Source organism: Nannobrachium achirus (genome assembly GCF_963921795.1).
Source record: "Nannobrachium achirus genome assembly, chromosome: 20".
Classification (NCBI taxonomy): domain Eukaryota; kingdom Metazoa; phylum Chordata; class Actinopteri; order Myctophiformes; family Myctophidae; genus Nannobrachium; species Nannobrachium achirus.
In genome coordinates this window covers 20,219,673-20,237,428 of record NC_137827.1, presented here as the reverse complement: position 1 = coordinate 20,237,428, position 17,756 = coordinate 20,219,673, and the positions used below count along the sequence as shown (strand labels likewise).

The 17,756-nt window shown below is 41.3% G+C and overlaps 1 protein-coding gene across 1 annotated transcript; it reads left to right on the top strand.

The window, feature by feature from the left end:
- Window positions 1-1,824: 1,824 nt before the first annotated feature.
- dlst (dihydrolipoamide S-succinyltransferase) lies at window positions 1,825-17,034 on the top strand. Its single transcript, XM_080750205.1, has 15 exons — window positions 1,825-1,971; window positions 4,439-4,472; window positions 4,586-4,625; window positions 5,122-5,183; window positions 5,299-5,373; window positions 5,526-5,581; window positions 6,386-6,494; window positions 6,598-6,780; window positions 8,148-8,233; window positions 8,796-8,893; window positions 12,229-12,359; window positions 13,988-14,061; window positions 14,172-14,255; window positions 14,350-14,517; window positions 16,538-17,034. Exons 1-15 carry the CDS (start codon window positions 1,909-1,911, stop codon window positions 16,670-16,672), a joined length of 1,398 nt encoding a protein of 465 aa, XP_080606331.1. The 5' UTR covers window positions 1,825-1,908; the 3' UTR covers window positions 16,673-17,034.
- The last annotated feature ends 722 nt before the right edge of the window (window positions 17,035-17,756 follow it).

Here is a 17,756-nt window from a genome sequence, read left to right as displayed (position 1 = left end):
TCAATATTAACAACAGCTATACAATCATGGTAGAGCTCCAGTTATCTATATTTAATATCAGCTATTCAGCTTGCAAACATAATGGATGGACCTGCATTTCAAAATGGAACAACTGAGGAGGAAATATTTTAGCTTTCAGCAAACATCATAGTCTTTGTCAGAAGATGGATTACTTTTCAAGCAAGCACAACAGAAAGTTGGGTTTTTGTTGTTCTTTCTTTTGCTTTTTACAATGGAAAAAGACACTTAATAAAATGAAATCTAAAAGAATAGCCTTGGTATAACTTGAATGCAATATACTGTTGTACAAATATATAGGCCCATGAACTATAAATATTTGTTCTGGTATAGTTCAAAAGTCTATATTAATTGTAGGCCTATACATGTATAGCCTATATAACTGGAAAATATAACATATAGAATTGGTACAGTGTTTTGTTATCCTATAACAGCCACTTTCTACTATATATGCAATATTAAGCTAACATGTATGATATTGTAGGATGTTTTAATATTCCATGATCTTATATTCTCATCATCTACAATTCTTTCACAAGGCACAGACAATTTTAACAAACAGCTTGATTAACTGAATTCACTAATAGTTGAACAATAATTTTTCCCCTTTTTTTTTCAAACCTACTGTAAAAGAAAATTATAAATCCAAACATTAACAACTGAAGTAAAATGATCAAAGAAGTCTCTCAAATATGAAGTATCTCCTACTGTGTCTGTTTTAAACATCAGCTGTATGCATGCATTAAACACAAGCTACTCCATGTGATAGAACAGTGCTGTATGCTGAGGTCTTACCTGTTGCGCTGCTGCTGTGTGAGCTGTCTGTCGGGGTTGATGGCCTGCAACCAAAGTGAAGTGAGTTGAAGGGATGAGTGGAGAGAGAGAGAGAGAGACATCAATGCATCAAACAGAACGGACCAGAGGCGTGGCCATCGTCCAAAAGCTCTTCTGTGTGTGCTGTGTGAGTGTGTGGAGTGGACACAGACGCAGATCTGGGGATCTGAATGACTGACTGACTATGTGGTCATCACAACATGGATACTAGCGTTAAATAAGTGTGTGTGTGTGTGTGTGTGTGTGTGTGTGTGTGTGTGTGTGTGTGTGTGTGCGTGTGTGTGTGTGTGTGTGTGTGTGTGTGTGTGTGCGTGCGCGCGCGCGCGCCGACTGCTTGTGTGAGAGGTGCACGTGAGTGATGGTTGGGTGTGTAGCAGGTGCATTTTTAGCAATATCAAATAAAGAGGGGGAGACTAAAATTAAGGGGGGGAAATATTGTTTATCTATTATGTTATAGGGAATATAGGCTACCATTCACTTCAAATTGGTTTTATTTAGACCAGCAGGTTCCCAAACATTTTAGATCGTGACCCAAAAAAGAAATGAGAGTGACGTTTGCCCCGGTCTGTACCCAAACTAGTGAAAATAGCAGATACAAAATAAATAAAAAAAAGCTCACTACTTAAAACATTTGTTTTCAAATTTATGGAGTTATTAGTTTTTTCTCTTTATTATTATTATTATTATTCATAAACATCTTGAAAAATGATTTATTTATGTTTTGACATTTTCTCGTGGCCCATTAGATTGTGTCCTCCGCGACCCACAAATGGGTCCCGACCCACAGTGAAGATCAATATCCCTCCAACCTGCAGCCAGAGCACGTGGTTCATCATCCCATATTATGCAGATGATCTCATGTCATGTACTGTACTTGTACTATACAGTATGTATGGTCCATCCCACCCCTTAGTTCCAGCCCTGATCACATGGTCCATCCCACCGCAGCTCCACACTTCCTTAGCCTCTCTCTCTAGTCTAATCCCGGGCCGGTGAAGCGGCGGTGTGACACCCTCCCTCCCTCCCGCAGACAGCCTGCTGTCAACCGGCCGCGCCATGCTGTCCCATTCCCGGTGTCTCACCAGGAATCTCGGTCGCTCCCTCTCTGCCATCCGCCAGGTAGGCGAGAACAGAAGAAAGACACACATCATCATGTCACCACCATCATCATGTCATTGTTTTTACTAGTGTCACCCTGCTATAGGGAGGGGAAGGACAAGTCGTACCCTAGCTGTCAGTGTGTGGCAGCAAGTGCTGTGTGGTCGTGAAAGCAGTGGAGAGCTATTTTAGCTAGCATGCTAATGCTAGGCCATGCTAGGCCCGTAACATTGCAAGCCCAAGGACAGCATGATCACACTCTGTCTGAACCAGTGGTGCAACTCGTATTAAAGTGGGAAAAGATGTGTGTTCCACTTCTGTTATGTGCATTTTGGCCGCCCGGTCTTGTTGGAGGCCAACAGACCTGCAGGCTATTATAGCTGGCTGATTAAATGTACACTTGCTTTTGTTTGGTTAGTTAGCATTCCCAGTCAGGCAGGTGTAGGTCATTGCTTGTTGTGTGGGGTTCTACTTTAGCACCTCAACCTGTTGCTGTCTTCTTCAGCAAAGTATTTGCATTTAAATGTACTTAAAGTACCACTATACCAAAAGTAAAAGTAGGCTACTCATAATAAAGCTTAAAGCAGAATGTCCCATTTCAAGTTTTCAAATGTATATAAAGACCTTTTGAAAATATAAATAAGCATATCTACAAGCTCACAATGCAATAATAATCAAAATCAAAAAATGAGCTAGTAACTAAAGTTTTCAAATAATTGTAGTGGAGTAAAAGGACAATATTTGCCTCTGAGATTTAGTGGAGTAGAAGTAAAAGTACAGAAAATTGGAAATACTTTAGTAAAGTAAAACGTACCTAAAAAGTGTACTGAAGTACAGTACAGTATTACTGAAGTACAGTACAGTATTATAGTGTCCGACCTGTTAATGTTTTCGGGTACTGATAATGAAAACTCAAGTGTAGTCAGTGATTTAAACTCTGGTCAGGAAAAAGTTTGTTATATATTTCTAACACAAAATATAATTTTGTTCCAGTATTTGCAGTTTGTTTTTGTTAAATTGTCCTTTTCAAGATAATGGTGGATGTGCAAATCCAAAAGCAAAGTGTCAGTAAAACTCTTATGGACAGGTCCCACTGCAAAGGTAAACAACCACTGACCTTTCAGAGATAAGATACACAAAGTGAACTGTCCGTGGTGTCTTTAGCACCTAGGCTGACAATTTGAATTGCATACAGTAGCTAAAGTGACAGTTTTATCAATGTGTCAAAGATCATGAGTGAGAAGAAGCCCAGACTTCTTTATGTATGTTGTTCACTTAATTCATCAGTGTTGAATTTCTGTGAATCACTGTTGGAAAACTGTTATATACATAATGGATATTATTTTGGGGTGCCTGCCTGGTGGCACATGCTCCTTGTGAGATCAGCAATTTTTTGGCAAAGACATTTGATAGAGAATGGAAAAAAAAGACTGTATCAAGTATGTATATTACAAGTACCTTTTACCAATTATAGAGGGTTTAAGTGGTACCAGCTCCGGCAAATAAAAGGTGAATTTATCCCAGTGCATGATGGAGGACGATAAATTAAATCTCCACGATACGATTATCGTGAGTGTTTTTTATCACGATAAACGATAATATCACATATCGTCCCATCCCTAGCTAAGACACAGATGAAGCAGGGACCCCCCACTTCATATTGTACATATTGTATAAAATGTCTTGCAGATTTTTCATAGATGGCTTCATAGACTTGTTGACAGCACTTAACCCACTTAAGGGTTTAAGAGGGTTTAACCACTTAAACCCTCAATACTTATTAAACTTGACCTTTCACACTGTACTTGGTCTGCTCTTTTTTCCCCCTCGATACCAAGCCTCTTTGCCGAAAATGCGTGGCGTTGTGAGATTGTAGATCTGCTATGTTTGGCTCAAGTTCCCCTCAGAATAGGGATGCTAGGGTTCAAGTAACAAATAATATCCTTTCAATCAAAGATTTGGCGTCCTCCTGTAGTAACTCTGACCCTGTCCCTGTGTTGTATACCCCTGCTCTAAGAAAAGCAAAAAATGCCAAATAAATGAGGATAATAAAGTTGTTATATTTATCATGTCGGGGACCTTTTTGAACTTTTTGATTTGGCCCTTGTTTCTTTTTGTTGTTTTAATAATTTTTATCCCACGATTTTGCAACCCATTTTCACCCAGTGCCAATTGCCTATGTAATCCTGGGCTCTGCTCTCCCTCTGCCGCGCCTGGGGAGACAACGGACTGACCTCATGCTTCCTTCAATGCATGAGTAGTCCAAGTTGTTTCTTTTCACCTGACGGGGGGATTTCCCCAGGATGGATGTAGCGTGTGGAGGAAGGAACGCGTTATTCCAACCAGTTCCTTTCCCCTCCCATCAAGCGCCCCGGCTGGCCAGGCGGAGGCATTATATTGGCCCTTGTTTTTCTTTAACACGTGGTATAATCTTAAATGAAAGGAAATGAAACGCTTACAGTTCTTAACTGGTTGTCTCTTTCAACAGGGGAATAATGTGTTGGCTCGCCGAGCTACATCAGGTATGAATGTGACGTCTCGTCAGTCTTAAAACAATGAATACTTTTATTTTTTGTATTTTACTAATGCTGCTCAAAGGAAATCATATTCACGTGCTCATCTTGTCATGTTTCAGCTCTATCAGCTAGCCATGGTATCACGCTCAACAATAATGAGTAAGTGCTACACCGCAAACTAACAAGTCTTTTTAATTATCTATGGCAGTAGAGGAGTAGATTTTGAGTATTAATTTGACAACCCTTCACATAACTCCCAAGTTTCCTTGCATGAAATTTCTTCAACCCATCACCTGTGCCGCTTCATAGATTTCCTCCTACTCCAATCATACGTGTCGCACTGCCATTTTAAAACTGTCACAGGATTGCCTTCCTACTAACAGCTGTTGTCTGGGAACAGTCAAGCATACCGGTACTAGTAGTGGTGATGTAATTTTATGTTTTATCATAAAGCATGTGCAGGTTTCATGACCTTGGCATGACTGTGCTGTGCAACCCAAAGTATCCAGCAATGAAATCCTAAATCAATCTACAGTATTCAAATGAACTTGTATATTCTCCATGCAATCATAATGTTAAACTTACATGAGGTGCAAGGTTGATTTAGACACATTTTAGTTGGATAGCTGCTGAATTCTGTGCTTTTTGTCTTTAGGAAATGTGATCCTAGGTCCAGTGTCTTCCAGATCCAGTACTTCAGGACGTCTGTAGCCTACAGTATGTACCGTATCAGCCTAGATGTCTTTTATGATGTCTTGTCTTTAAATTAATAGTTTCAATGTTATGCTTGCTGTGATCAACCTGGTTTCCCCGTCTCACCTTTATCTTAAAGGGAATGAAGTTGTCACAGTTAAGACACCTGCGTTTGCAGAATCTGTGTCAGAAGGCGACGTGAGGTGGGAAAAAGGTATGTTCCTGTGTTCTGTTCTTACACAGATGTCGCTTGCTGCTACTGTGGACATGGGTCTAAATTCCAGGCTCTCTTGCTCACAGAGCTTTTGAGCAAGAGGTCAAAAGTCTTTCCCCCGTTTTCAAAAACAACCTGATTTCTGCTTACAGCTGTTGGAGATACCGTCAGTGAAGATGAAGTGGTTTGTGAAATTGAGACTGATAAGGTATGACACATTTGACATTTAGACCCACTGGCAAATTTCATGTTGTTGTTGTTAATAACATAAATGCAAGGTAGTATAATTATGTTTCTGATCCAGTAGCACGGTAGGAATGAAAAGGATTTAGTAGAAACTAGCATATTGCTTGTCCCCAGATCTGTAATGCACTTTTATCTTTGGTACTTCTTTAGTGTTTACACTGTGAAATGGATATAATGGAAAGGTCAGAGAGGTTAGCCAAGCGAGTGGTAGCGAGCGAGTCGCCGTGTCGAGCGTTGCGACGGTCGCATGAGCCGACTCAACGCCGTTACCAAGTTATGTGACGTTATGGACAGAATAGTAAATCTTCGTCCCCCTGACTTTCTGCACCTCCGCGCGGTCCAAGTGAACACAGCAAAGTTTAAGCCTTGTATAAAATATTGTCATGAATATTGATTGAAATTCATAAGCTAAACGAGCTTCAAATACATTCTTATCCTACTTATAATTTGACTGACCAGTTTTAAACTTGCCATAATGTATGGCGATTTTTGCACACCAAATAAAAATGTAATTAATTAATTAATGCATTTGGGATGCCCGCTGGCCTACTGGTCTTGGCGCATACCATATAGACATTGCCACATAGGCGTTGATGCCTGACGGCGTCGCCGGTTCGATTCTCAATCCGGACGACCTTTGCTGCGTGTCACTCCCAATCTCTCTCCCCATTTCCTGTCAGTCTACTGTCCTATCGAATAAAGCCATAAAAGCCCAAAAACGAAATCTTTAAAAAAATAATAATAATGAATGCAATTTCTTTTGTAGACCTCAGTGCAGGTTCCGTCTCCTGCAGCCGGGGTGATTGAGGAGCTTTTGGTCCCTGATGGAGGAAAGGTGGAGGGAGGAACGCCTCTCTTCAAGCTTCGCAAAGGAGGTCTGAGCTTGTGACTGGACTTGTGCTTGCATTAACAACCTGGATAATTAACTTGAAATCTAAGCTTAATGTTTCTTCATTTGTTCACTTGTACATCTTTCAGCCGGCGCTCCCAAAGCGACGGAGGCTCCAAAAGCTGAGGCTCCACCCCCTGCTGCTGCTGCACCTCCCCCACCTCCACCCCCACCCGCTCCCGCTCCTCCTACGCCCTCCGCCGTGGGCCCCATCCCCACCAGCATGCCCCCTGTGCCACCTGTGTCAGCACATGCTATGGACTCCAAACCAGGTTAGTTGTCATCGGACAGTGAGCCTGTGTCACGTGAGAAGTGTTTTAACTTGACCCCTGTGCTCGCTTGATTAAGGGAGAGTGATGAATCCTGCTTCCTCCTCGTGTAGACGGGTTGGTTGTGGCTTAGTCTCGCGTAGCCAGACAACTATTCCACAATCTCCGAATGCTATATAGAGTCTGGAAGAGCAGCTCCCGAACGGCGAGTATCGGAAGTAGCCACTGCTGCACTAAACTGTAGTCCCATTGGAAACATAACAGAAACACAATAGGTCAGACAAAGTCATTCGAGCTGCCTATTATTGTTATGAGTGTATAGTTTATGAAACGTTTGAAAACATCATGAAGGTGACACCAATAACACCAGAGAAAGACAAAATAAAGCCCCCAGAAATGTTGAAAGGAGACATAACGCTTCCAGTAGGACATGTTATTGCTACTGCACTAAGGGAGCGGTTGCGTCACATCCGCTTTATCTCGCACTCACCGTTTCTATTTCCGTCTGCCAGACTGTATGCTGGGAGCATTTGACCAAATCACGGAGGCAACAGTCTGGCCACGCGAGACTAGTTGTGGCTAAGCTAACATTGAGCCACTTGTTCTCTCAACGTTTGGTTTGGCACCCTTAGGGGTCCGTAACAGTAACACGTATAAAGAGTATAAAATGTTTGTACGCTCTCAGAGTTAAATGAGCACTGAGGATTTTACAGTGTAGCTTGGGGTTCCTGTTAGTTCAGTGATTCTCTGCCTCTTAATTTGATATGCATGCATTAAGACTGGACCACCATTTGATAGTCTCGCGTAGCCAGACAACTATTCCACAATCTCCGAATGCTATATAGAGTCTGGAACGGCAGCTCCCGAACGGCGAGTATCGGAAGTAGCCACTGCTGCACGGAAGTTGACGGAATTGTAGTCCCACTGGAAACATAACAGAAGCACACTCGCACAGACAGTCATTCGAGCAGCATATTCTTGTTATGCGTGTATAGTTTAAGATAACATTTGAAAACATCGTGGAAGTAACACCAACAACACCAGAGAAAGACGAAATAACACCCCACAAAAAATATTGAAAGTAGACATAACGCTTCCAGTAGGACATGTTATCGCTACTGCACCAAGGGAGCGGTTGCGTCACATCCGCTCTATCTCACACTCATCGTTTCTATTTCCGTGCCCCAGACTGTATGCCGGGAGCATTTGCAAATCGCGGAGGCAACAGTCTGGCCACGCGAGACTAACCATTTGATAAGATTTTATCTTTAGATCTCTTGAGAAGTGGGAACCCCAGTCTATAGTCCCGTAAGAGTCCATTGCACCGTGCATTAAACAGTACTAATGGCTTCTTTGCCTCGTTGCCATAGTTTCTGCAGTCAAGCTCACCCCAGCCCCTGCTGCCCCAGTGGCCCTGGCCGAGGGAGGGGCCAAAGCAGCCAGGACAGAGAACCGGGTAAGAACCCTGCCAAAGGCTAGCATCCATTATAGGACAACTTTCGTTTTTTACAACAAGGGTTCATATTTTGATTGTAATTAAAGGAGAGAGAAGATGAGTGTATGTTTTCATTTACTGCTTTCTATCGTTTTAGCCATTTTAGTATTTCGATTTCAATGGTTGGGGGTATGCGTACAAGTGGCTAAATATATATTTTTAGACACAATAATCTGACAATTTCTTTATTACTTACCGGTATTTACACCAGCCTCCATAAGTCACTTCTGCCCATGAAAGATTGCGGTGCATCTTGGGAATGGGCTTATTGTGTCTAAAAATACATATTTAGCCACTTGCATGCATGCCATGCATGCAAATCAAAATTGTTCAAATCTCTAAAACAATAGAAATGAAAACATTTTACGACTTTTCTTTTCTCTAATGACTATCTAAAATATTAACCCTTGTTGTAAAAAAACAAAGTTGTCCTTTAACATGGTAAACAAAAGTAACAAGGCGCTCACAGAGTTGACTGGAAGTGTATATTAAGGTATTGGTTTTGCGTTTTTCTTTTTATCAGGTGAAAATGAACCGGATGAGACTGAGAATAGCCCAGAGACTGAAGGAAGCGCAGAACACCTGCGCGATGTTGACCACATTTAACGAGATTGACATGAGGTAGGAAATTCAACATTAGCTTACCTTCTACTTTATCAATACTTCAGTGCGTTCAGTGGTTAGGAAGTTGGAAGGAGTTGGACATAAATAAAGGTACAGTAGGGTGAGTGATATTTTGTTGTTGTTAAAAGAACAAATAAACTATATTCGGATAGTAATCATTGCTATAGTGTGTTTGTTCAGTAACATGGGTGTCTGCGTCTCTCCAGCTCTTTAATAAACACAAAATCCATTTTCAGTTTGGTGACAAAATTTCAGTCGATCAGGAGAGCACCGATCTATCGGCTTGTAGGATGAATGAATAACACCCGCAGTAAGCAACAAGCATGTGAAATGATGCAACAGTTTATCCATTCTCTGAGTTGTGCAGAGCCCGGGCTCCGATGCCCCCCGGTGTCGTTCTGACATCGGGGGGTCTACTCTGGCTGCCTGGCCCTCGGTACCGACCCAGTGTTCTACTGGGCCGGCTGCCCAACCGGGCGGGCATGCTGGGATCTGGACCCAACGGTGAGCATCAACCAAGACCTGAAATACTGACTCTGATCACATGCTTCTGTCGGAAATAAAAATAGATTCACATCAAACAGAAACTTGATTTAGAATATAAACTTAATATATCCGTGTTCCCTGTTCCAATTTGGTCTGCTCATGTCTTTGTCATATTACTTCCAAATCTATCTTGATTGGTAGGGACTTTTTCTCTTTTAATAAAGAGATGGAGATTCCTGTTACTGAACACTATAGCAGGGGTTGGTTCTCAAACTTTTTTATACCACGCACGACCCCATGTTATTTGGGAATTCTTTGGGCGATCCCATGTCACACTCGCTCGTATTGAACATAATTCCCAAGTAAATCATTTATGAACAGCCAACTTCAGTTTGTGTGCCTCAGTTCCTGCGAGGGCTTGTGTGTGTTGTCTTGCGTTGCTGCTTGTTCTTTGTCGGCTTGGAGGCGTAACTCGTGTGTCCTCTTCTCCTCACATTGGTCCCGACGACCTCACTTACTGTTTATTTATTTTTATGTTTTTTGGTTGCCAATGCGTGACCCCAACAGGACCCCACTATCGCGACCCATTTGAGAACCGCTGCTCTATAGCAATGAGTACTATCAGAATATAGAGCTTTTTAACACTTATTTTAATAAAAGAAAATCACTTAACTGACCCTTAAAAAAAATAAAAAAGATCTTTAATTGTAGCTTCAGTAAGTAAAATAAATTGTAAACATTGTATAAATGAACATTGTGTTGGAAGAAAAGTTAGGCAATATGATTTTTCCGTTTTAAGTGTTAAGAGAGGAAACCACACTGTCGCAAATCGTTATAGATTGGAATCTGGCCAATAGGAAAAGCTTTCTGAAACCCAATAGCCTTTTAAACGCTGGAATGTAAATATTTGGTCATAATGGCATCTAAAACGAAGATAAGAATTGTTAAAACAGGCTTTATTAATTTACAAGGAAATGTTATTGTCTGCGCTTTGCCCCCCGTGCTGAAGAGGACACTTTGAGGGTTTCTTTCCCCCTCGAATGCGCGGTGTCGGCTTTCAGCTATTCAGGGTTTTCTGTGTATCCTAATTGGATTGACATTGACCGTCTGGAGGAAGACTTCCCAGGCCTGGGCTCATCTGGAGCCGAAGAAGCGGCTCAGAGCAGGAGGCCGGAGCATCTGCAGGGGGCCCGCAGAGACCTGCACTCTGAGTGGGAGAGCTACCTCAACCGATATGGGCTTTTATGACGGGGCCAATAAGATTTACGGGCTCTAGAAAGTGAAGATTTTTATCGCTTCTTCTCTCCTTTCTCGGAGAGTGTGTGTCTTGGGGGACGGGGCTAATTGCGTTAGCGGAGAAACCCTAGAGCCTCAACAGGGTTAGAGACAGGAAAACAAACAATTAAAAAGAGGGATACAAGTGGTGAAATGAGCCAACGGTGAAACGATTAGCACGTCAGTGTCAACAGCAGCCATTCACCATGACCTGAAACCTCTTGTTTTTCCTGTAAAAAAAATAAAAGCTTTAAACTGTTTACTGTTAACCACTGTTTTAACAATTCCCCACCCGTGATACTTCCCAATAAGCTCCAGTTCAAAACCTTGCTGGATGGAAATGGATAGAATGGTTTGCATAATCATTGTTTGCATACTAATGTACGACAATGTAATCATCTTCTTCTCAAACTTTTTAATTTAACTGAGTCTACACATGGTACCAAATCCATTAGGTTCCATTTGTATATTCTTAGTTACAGATGCTGTAAGGCAGGGGTTCCCAAACCTTTTGTTTCAGGGCACCCCATACATTTTTTTTTAAATCCGAGGCACCCGTTGTGTGCTTGTAGATCGGCTGTTTTCACTAGTTTTTGCGACAGTCTTGCATGATGAAGAAGGGCTTTGCTTTACCAAAAGACGTACACATTTGAAACTTGGAGATACGAGGTTTCTGCCCGACAGTGACGATATTTTAGTGATTATGTTGTGAGGAAAACGTTGAGATAATGAAAATAACATTGTACTTCAAGTTTAAAATGATACTAAATATTTTTCCAGTGTCAAAAGTGTCCAAATGAATTCCAAATATTATCAAATGATTTTGCGGCACCCCTGGACTGCCGTCGTGGCACCCCAGGGTGCCCTGTCACCCACTTTGAAAACCCTTGCTGTAAGGGTCCATTTTAACTCCCTAAAGCAAGGAACCCTGAGGGTCTTTGAATCTTGAGAAGAACTGGTTTCACATGATAGACCGTAGAAACCTCAGAGCTTCAGCTTGTCACGTCTGACAGATGTGAAGTCACTCAGCATGTGTGCATTTGAAACCGGAAACTAGTTTAGTGAAACCAACGAGCACCACAGAAAGGTCTCTAGAGTTAGCCAGCTATGTTCGGAAATCAGAATCACAATGACTTTATTGTCACACCTAAAAAAAATAAAAAATCAGCACACATTAAAAGGATAAATTGTTAAAAGAAGGTACTTTAATTTAAAAAGAAAGAGCCTATCTTCATTCACTAAAACATCACATTTGTTTTTCTCAGAACGCTATTCCTTGTCCTTATTCAAAACTCTAATTGCTTGGTAAAAGAATGTTCTGCTCTTTCTGTCTTGCCCTTAAGGCTTTGGTATTTTCGATGGGGACGCGAACATTAGGAAGGCAGGAACATTTAGATGAGAATTGAAACCTCAGATATCCATCTTGCTGCTGTTGTTTTTTTTTTAAGCAAATAAAACAAAATCACTAAAACAACTCAAGACACACACATGTTAGTTTGGGTGTTACACTTGTGCATTAATGATTGCAGTAAACGGGCCAATGTCTTACATTTCTCGCACTCTCTCCACAGCAACATCTCGGAGATGAGGAAGAGCTACAAGGACGCCTTCCTCAAAAAGCACAACATCAAACTGGGCTTCATGTCAGCCTTCGTGAAGGCTGCAGCGTACGCGTTGACTGACCAACCCGCTGTCAATGCAGGTACTGTATGGCTCTTTAGATCTTAAGGTGCCTCCACACCGAAAATACTACAGGAGACTTGTTCAAATTGTTCACAGACTGCAAAGAACTGCAAAGAACTGCAAAAAACTAACCACATTGAATTTTCCACACGACTGTATGCCGACTGTAATTACTGTACAGTTTTGCGCATGCGCACTGTTGCCATATCGGCTCGTTATAAGCGACTTTGATCCTGTTTTCCTATAATGTTGCTAGTTGTGGGTTACTTTTGTTTGGGCATGTTTCTGAATTGTAGTTGCTTATTTGGCCTTGCTTTCAACATTCTTTTAGAAAATAGCTAATGTAATAGAGCTCAATAGGTGAAACTGGACGCTCCTTTAGGCTTTGTTTTCATAGACCTGGTCGCTTGTTTAACTCACAGAATCTGGCAACCGAGGAGCAGAAGCGGAGATGCTTCCTGTCCGGTGATTTCTTCTCCTCACACCAAAATAACACACATCACTATTACTAGCGTTGCCTTGGAGTTGATTAGTATAGGAAATTGAGAGTTGAGATTGTGAATATGCATGCTATTTAGTTAAAATATGCAACGGGAAAATGTCTCTGGCTTATTTAGGCTTGGTTTTGCTGCAGCAGTAGCAAACTAATGGTCCATTACAACTCGCTACAATTCACAGACGTCCAGGGGCGACTCTACAAAACTGAGCAAGTCCAGTCTTCCAGTTTTCCGTCGATAACGTCCCCGACCCGCTGCCGAAAACCTACCGATGAGCTCCCGTTCGGCAACAGACGCTTTCCGCCGCCGATTCGGCCACGAATCTGTTTGGTTAAAAGTGGCCTTTAGAGATTGTAGATCTGCTATTTTTGTTTGTGTGGGGCAGGGGGATTTTCAAAATCTAAAAAGAAAAGAAAAGGGATGTACTTACTGTACATATAAACCCACACTTATGTGGGTTCACATCATTAGAGGTGCATGTGATGAGAACAAGATTTATGTCTTCCTCTGTTAAGCCTCTAAACCACACTAACGTGTTCAGTGTGAAACTCTGTCCTATGTAGGATCAGCCACAATGAGACGACAGCTGATCTTGACTGCTTCTTTTGACCCCCCCTAGGGCTGTCATGATTAATTGTCACTCAAATAATTGCGATTAATAACCATTTATTTGTGTTTTTGTCGTTGACAATTACATTTCTGTTTGGCTTGTAGGCTTTGAAGTTGCACATTGCAGATATGACACATAACCTAAATATACAAAGAAACGACTGACATATTTGACAACTTTATACTTTAAAAAAATAACATTGATAGTTGATAGCTCACAACGCGATGCGACGTGTTGTGAGCTTGTAGATCGGCTATTTCCACTGTTTTTGAAAATGTCTGAAAATATATGGACATTTTTCAACATGGAAACGATTATGACGATTATGCGAAATAATTGCGATTACCTAAAACAATTGCGATTAGACGATTATGTAATAATTGTGACAGCCCTAGACCAAGCTGCCTCCTCCCCCTATCTCTCCCCTAACACACACACACACACACACACACACACACACACACAATGAATCGTGTTGGTAGTAGAGGTGATGCCTTAATTATCATACCCAATAAAGCTTTTCTTGTGCTCTGTTTATAGTCATCGATGACACTACAAAGGAGATAGTGTACAGGGACTACGTCGACATCAGTGTCGCAGTAGCTACACCAAAGGTACTAAAACATTTGATTATAAGTAAGCCCTTGTGTTCTGCTATTGCCTTTTAGTGTAAAGGATGATATATTCTGTCACGTTACTTTTTCACTCTCTCTCTCTCTCTCAGGGTTTGGTCGTACCCGTAATTAGAGGAGTTGAATCAATGAACTTTGCAGACATTGAAAAAACTATTAACATGTTGGGAGAGAAGGTAATATTTCATAAATAATTATATACAGTACAGACCAATTAACTTGTTCTACAGTGTTCAGGTCCTGACTTTAATTGTGATTGTACGTCTGTAGGCCCGCAAAAACGAACTTGCGGTTGAAGATATGGACGGAGGCACGTTCACAATCAGCAACGGCGGAGTGTTTGGCTCTATGTTTGGAACCCCGATAATCAACCCCCCACAGTCGGCTATTCTGGGCATGCATGGCATATTTGACCGGCCCGTTGCTATCGGGGGCAAGGTTTGTATAGTTTATTCTGAATCTAACTTTTATCCTGATACCACTTAAAACCTATATTCTTAGTAGAATGGACCCGAGTTAAACTGTGCTTGCATCACTTTTTCCCTCTACGCCAAATCTCTTTGCCTAAAATAGTCAATCTACAAGCTCACAATGCAGAGCTTTTAGATGGGCTGTTTTTTTGGGTGAAAGTTACCCCCTGTATGTGGATGGGTTCACTTGGTTAAAGGACCATACCGGTGGTCTGACATTTTTTGACCACTGACGACGACTGAATAGACATTACTGACAAATATTTCCCAAAGCGTTAACGTTGTTTGAATTTTGAGGGAAGCCATTGGATTCCATTAATTTCAGTACGGTATGAAATGGACATCTTGAGTGAGATATGTAAATAAATCAACATGTATGCATCAGTTTATTTATTTTGGCGTTAAGGCACATTTATCATTACTTATTAAAGCGCAGATTGGTTTGAAATGCCTAGACAAAGATTTCCCTTGAGAAAAGATTGATGAACCCATTTAGACCTTAACATACTCCTGTTGCTATTTACATAGCAATATCTAAAATGACACAGATGCTTCCCCAGTTTTAAAGGTACAGTATAACAATCTCTAGGCTTTACCCGGTCTATAGGCTTTCCCCGGTCTTAATGGTTAATGGACAAAATGTCCTTGGACTTATTCACCACGCAATGTTGAACAAACATTGAGACAGTTATTCATGCAAGTTCAGTAACGTTTTAAGATAATGGAGAAAATGTAAAGAAATGCAAATTGTAGACAAATAGTTTTAGAACAGAATGTATAGACATGTGTTAGCCTGGAACCAGACCAATCCGCCTGGGCAAAAAAACTTGCCCTTGGCGAATATGGGTCTGGCCCCGCTCAATTGTGAATCCATTTCCTCTCCCCCAAAATTTGGGGGAACCAATCAGGGCCCAGCATTGGTCTGGTGTAACCAATCGTGTCCAGAGCCATTTTTTTTTAACCCACCCCATGGAAATGAAAATTCTGCTCGTGAGTCCAGACTAATATCCGATACGCAGTGAGGAATTAGTATGAGCAACACCAGGCTAGTGTTAACCACTAAAACTATTAACTCATTGAGTGCCAATCCCGAACTAGTTCGGCTTTATTAGCGTATCGTAGAGTGCCGATCCCGAACAAGTTCGGCTTTTAAAAAAAAAAAAAAAAGACATTTTGAAAAAAAAAAATTTGAATTTCTTTTTTTTTTTTTTTGGACCCCATCAAATCTGGTGAACATGATTTCAATCGCGATTTTGCATGTTCCACCCCCATATAACCCCATCTAACATACAGGGCAGCCATTTTTGTTTACATTACATGTAAAACATAATGGCGATTATCTCAAGAATGCCTGAACGGATTTCCAATCGGATTTTTTTGTTTGAAAGCTGTGAACAAACTGCACAAATCCACTCCAATGCAATCCAGGATTGCATTGGATTTTTTAGAGCTCATTCTTCTCTGTTTTTTTCCCATGCATGAGGTGTGCAAGGTTTAATCATGGCTAAGTTGACGAAAATAAGGCTTCTAAAATGCTTGGTAGCCAATAGCTAACTTCAAGCTAACTTCATCCTCTTCCTGTACATGCACAAAGGAAAGTGTTCAGGCAAGTAGGGCTTGGGCTTGGGCTCCAGGGCTTGGGCATGCATTACCAGCATATCTCTATTATTCTCTGGTCACTGGGCGCCCTCTAGTGGTGATAGGCTGGCACTCAATGAGTTAAGAAAGAGCAGATATAGAAGCTCATAGCGCATCACTTTGTGCCACTCTGAGCTTCTAGATCTGCTATTGTATGTCTGCACAATTTTGAATATAGAGTAGTATACATATTTTTAAATTAAACGTTTTTAACTCAAATCTTTGCTTCTGGAACAAAATATTTTGGTCTGTGGCCAAATACATATCATTTTGGGGGTCCTAAGTTTGAGCACCACTGATAAGTGGCTTCTGTGTTCTTCACTTGACTTAAACCGCCTCCAATCCGTCAGGTGGAGATCCGTCCCATGATGTACGTGGCGCTGACGTACGACCATCGTCTGATCGACGGCAGGGAGGCCGTCACCTTCCTGCGCAAGATCAAGTCCGTGGTGGAGGACCCCCGGGTGCTGCTGCTGGACATGTAAACCTCTTCCTACACCAGCAGAACTACCACCGCCCGTCACACAAACAGTGGCCCTGCCCCTCCGGATGATCCACACTGTACTGTAACTACAGTTGATTTATTGTTGTGTTGGTTTACTAGCAAAAAAAAGGGAGATTGGAAGAGAGAGAGAGAGAGGAGTACACTGGACCTTCCCATGGATGGAAATGACTGGCTTTGTTGCGGGTGTTGAAAGAATGGTTTTGGGGGATTTCAGGAGTGACTGATCTCTGTAGATCAAAAAGGATATCGTCGTTGTCGGGTGGAAACCTTGTATCTCCAAAACCATTTGTTTTGTATTTATCATTTTAAAAATGATTTAAACTAGTGAAAACAGACGATCTACAAGCACACAACGTCTCGCGGTGCGAGGCGTTGTGTGCTTGTAGATCATCTGTTTTCACTAGTCTTGTGCGACAGTCTTGTATGATGAAGCAGGGCTTTACTTTATTAATAAACGTACACATTTGAAACTTGGAGATGCAAGGTTTCTGCCCGACAGCGACGATATTGTGCAACGCATGTGTGTGCGTCACTTCACTTGCCATTTTCTACACACAATTTGAATAAATTAAAAAATAAGAGCAAGATGATGATTGCAAATTGAAGTTAGTTGAACTGCATATTGTCATGATGTCATTAGTTGAGAGAAGAACAATGATCACAACTAAAAACCACTATGTCCTACGATGTCCAAAGTATCAAAGACCTTGAGGTTGTTGTCATCTGATTCACAGAAACATCTGAGGAAACATGTTTATGCTGTGTAAGAAAGTGACTATTTAAGAATAAAATAAAGATTTTAAACAATAAAAGAGATGCATTACCTGACTTTGATGTTCTCTTTTCTTTAAAAGGGCGATAAATACTGCATGTAACCAGAGAAAAACGAATTCTTTAAAAGGGCGATAAATACTGCATGTAACCAGAGAAAAACGAATACTTTTAACTAGTTTTAAGTATTGCTCATACGATGTCTAGAGATCGAGGACGTTTTTAAATGGGATTGCTCTAGAAATGGGTGGATAAAGCTTTACATGATTGTGCAATGACTAACACACTCAAGC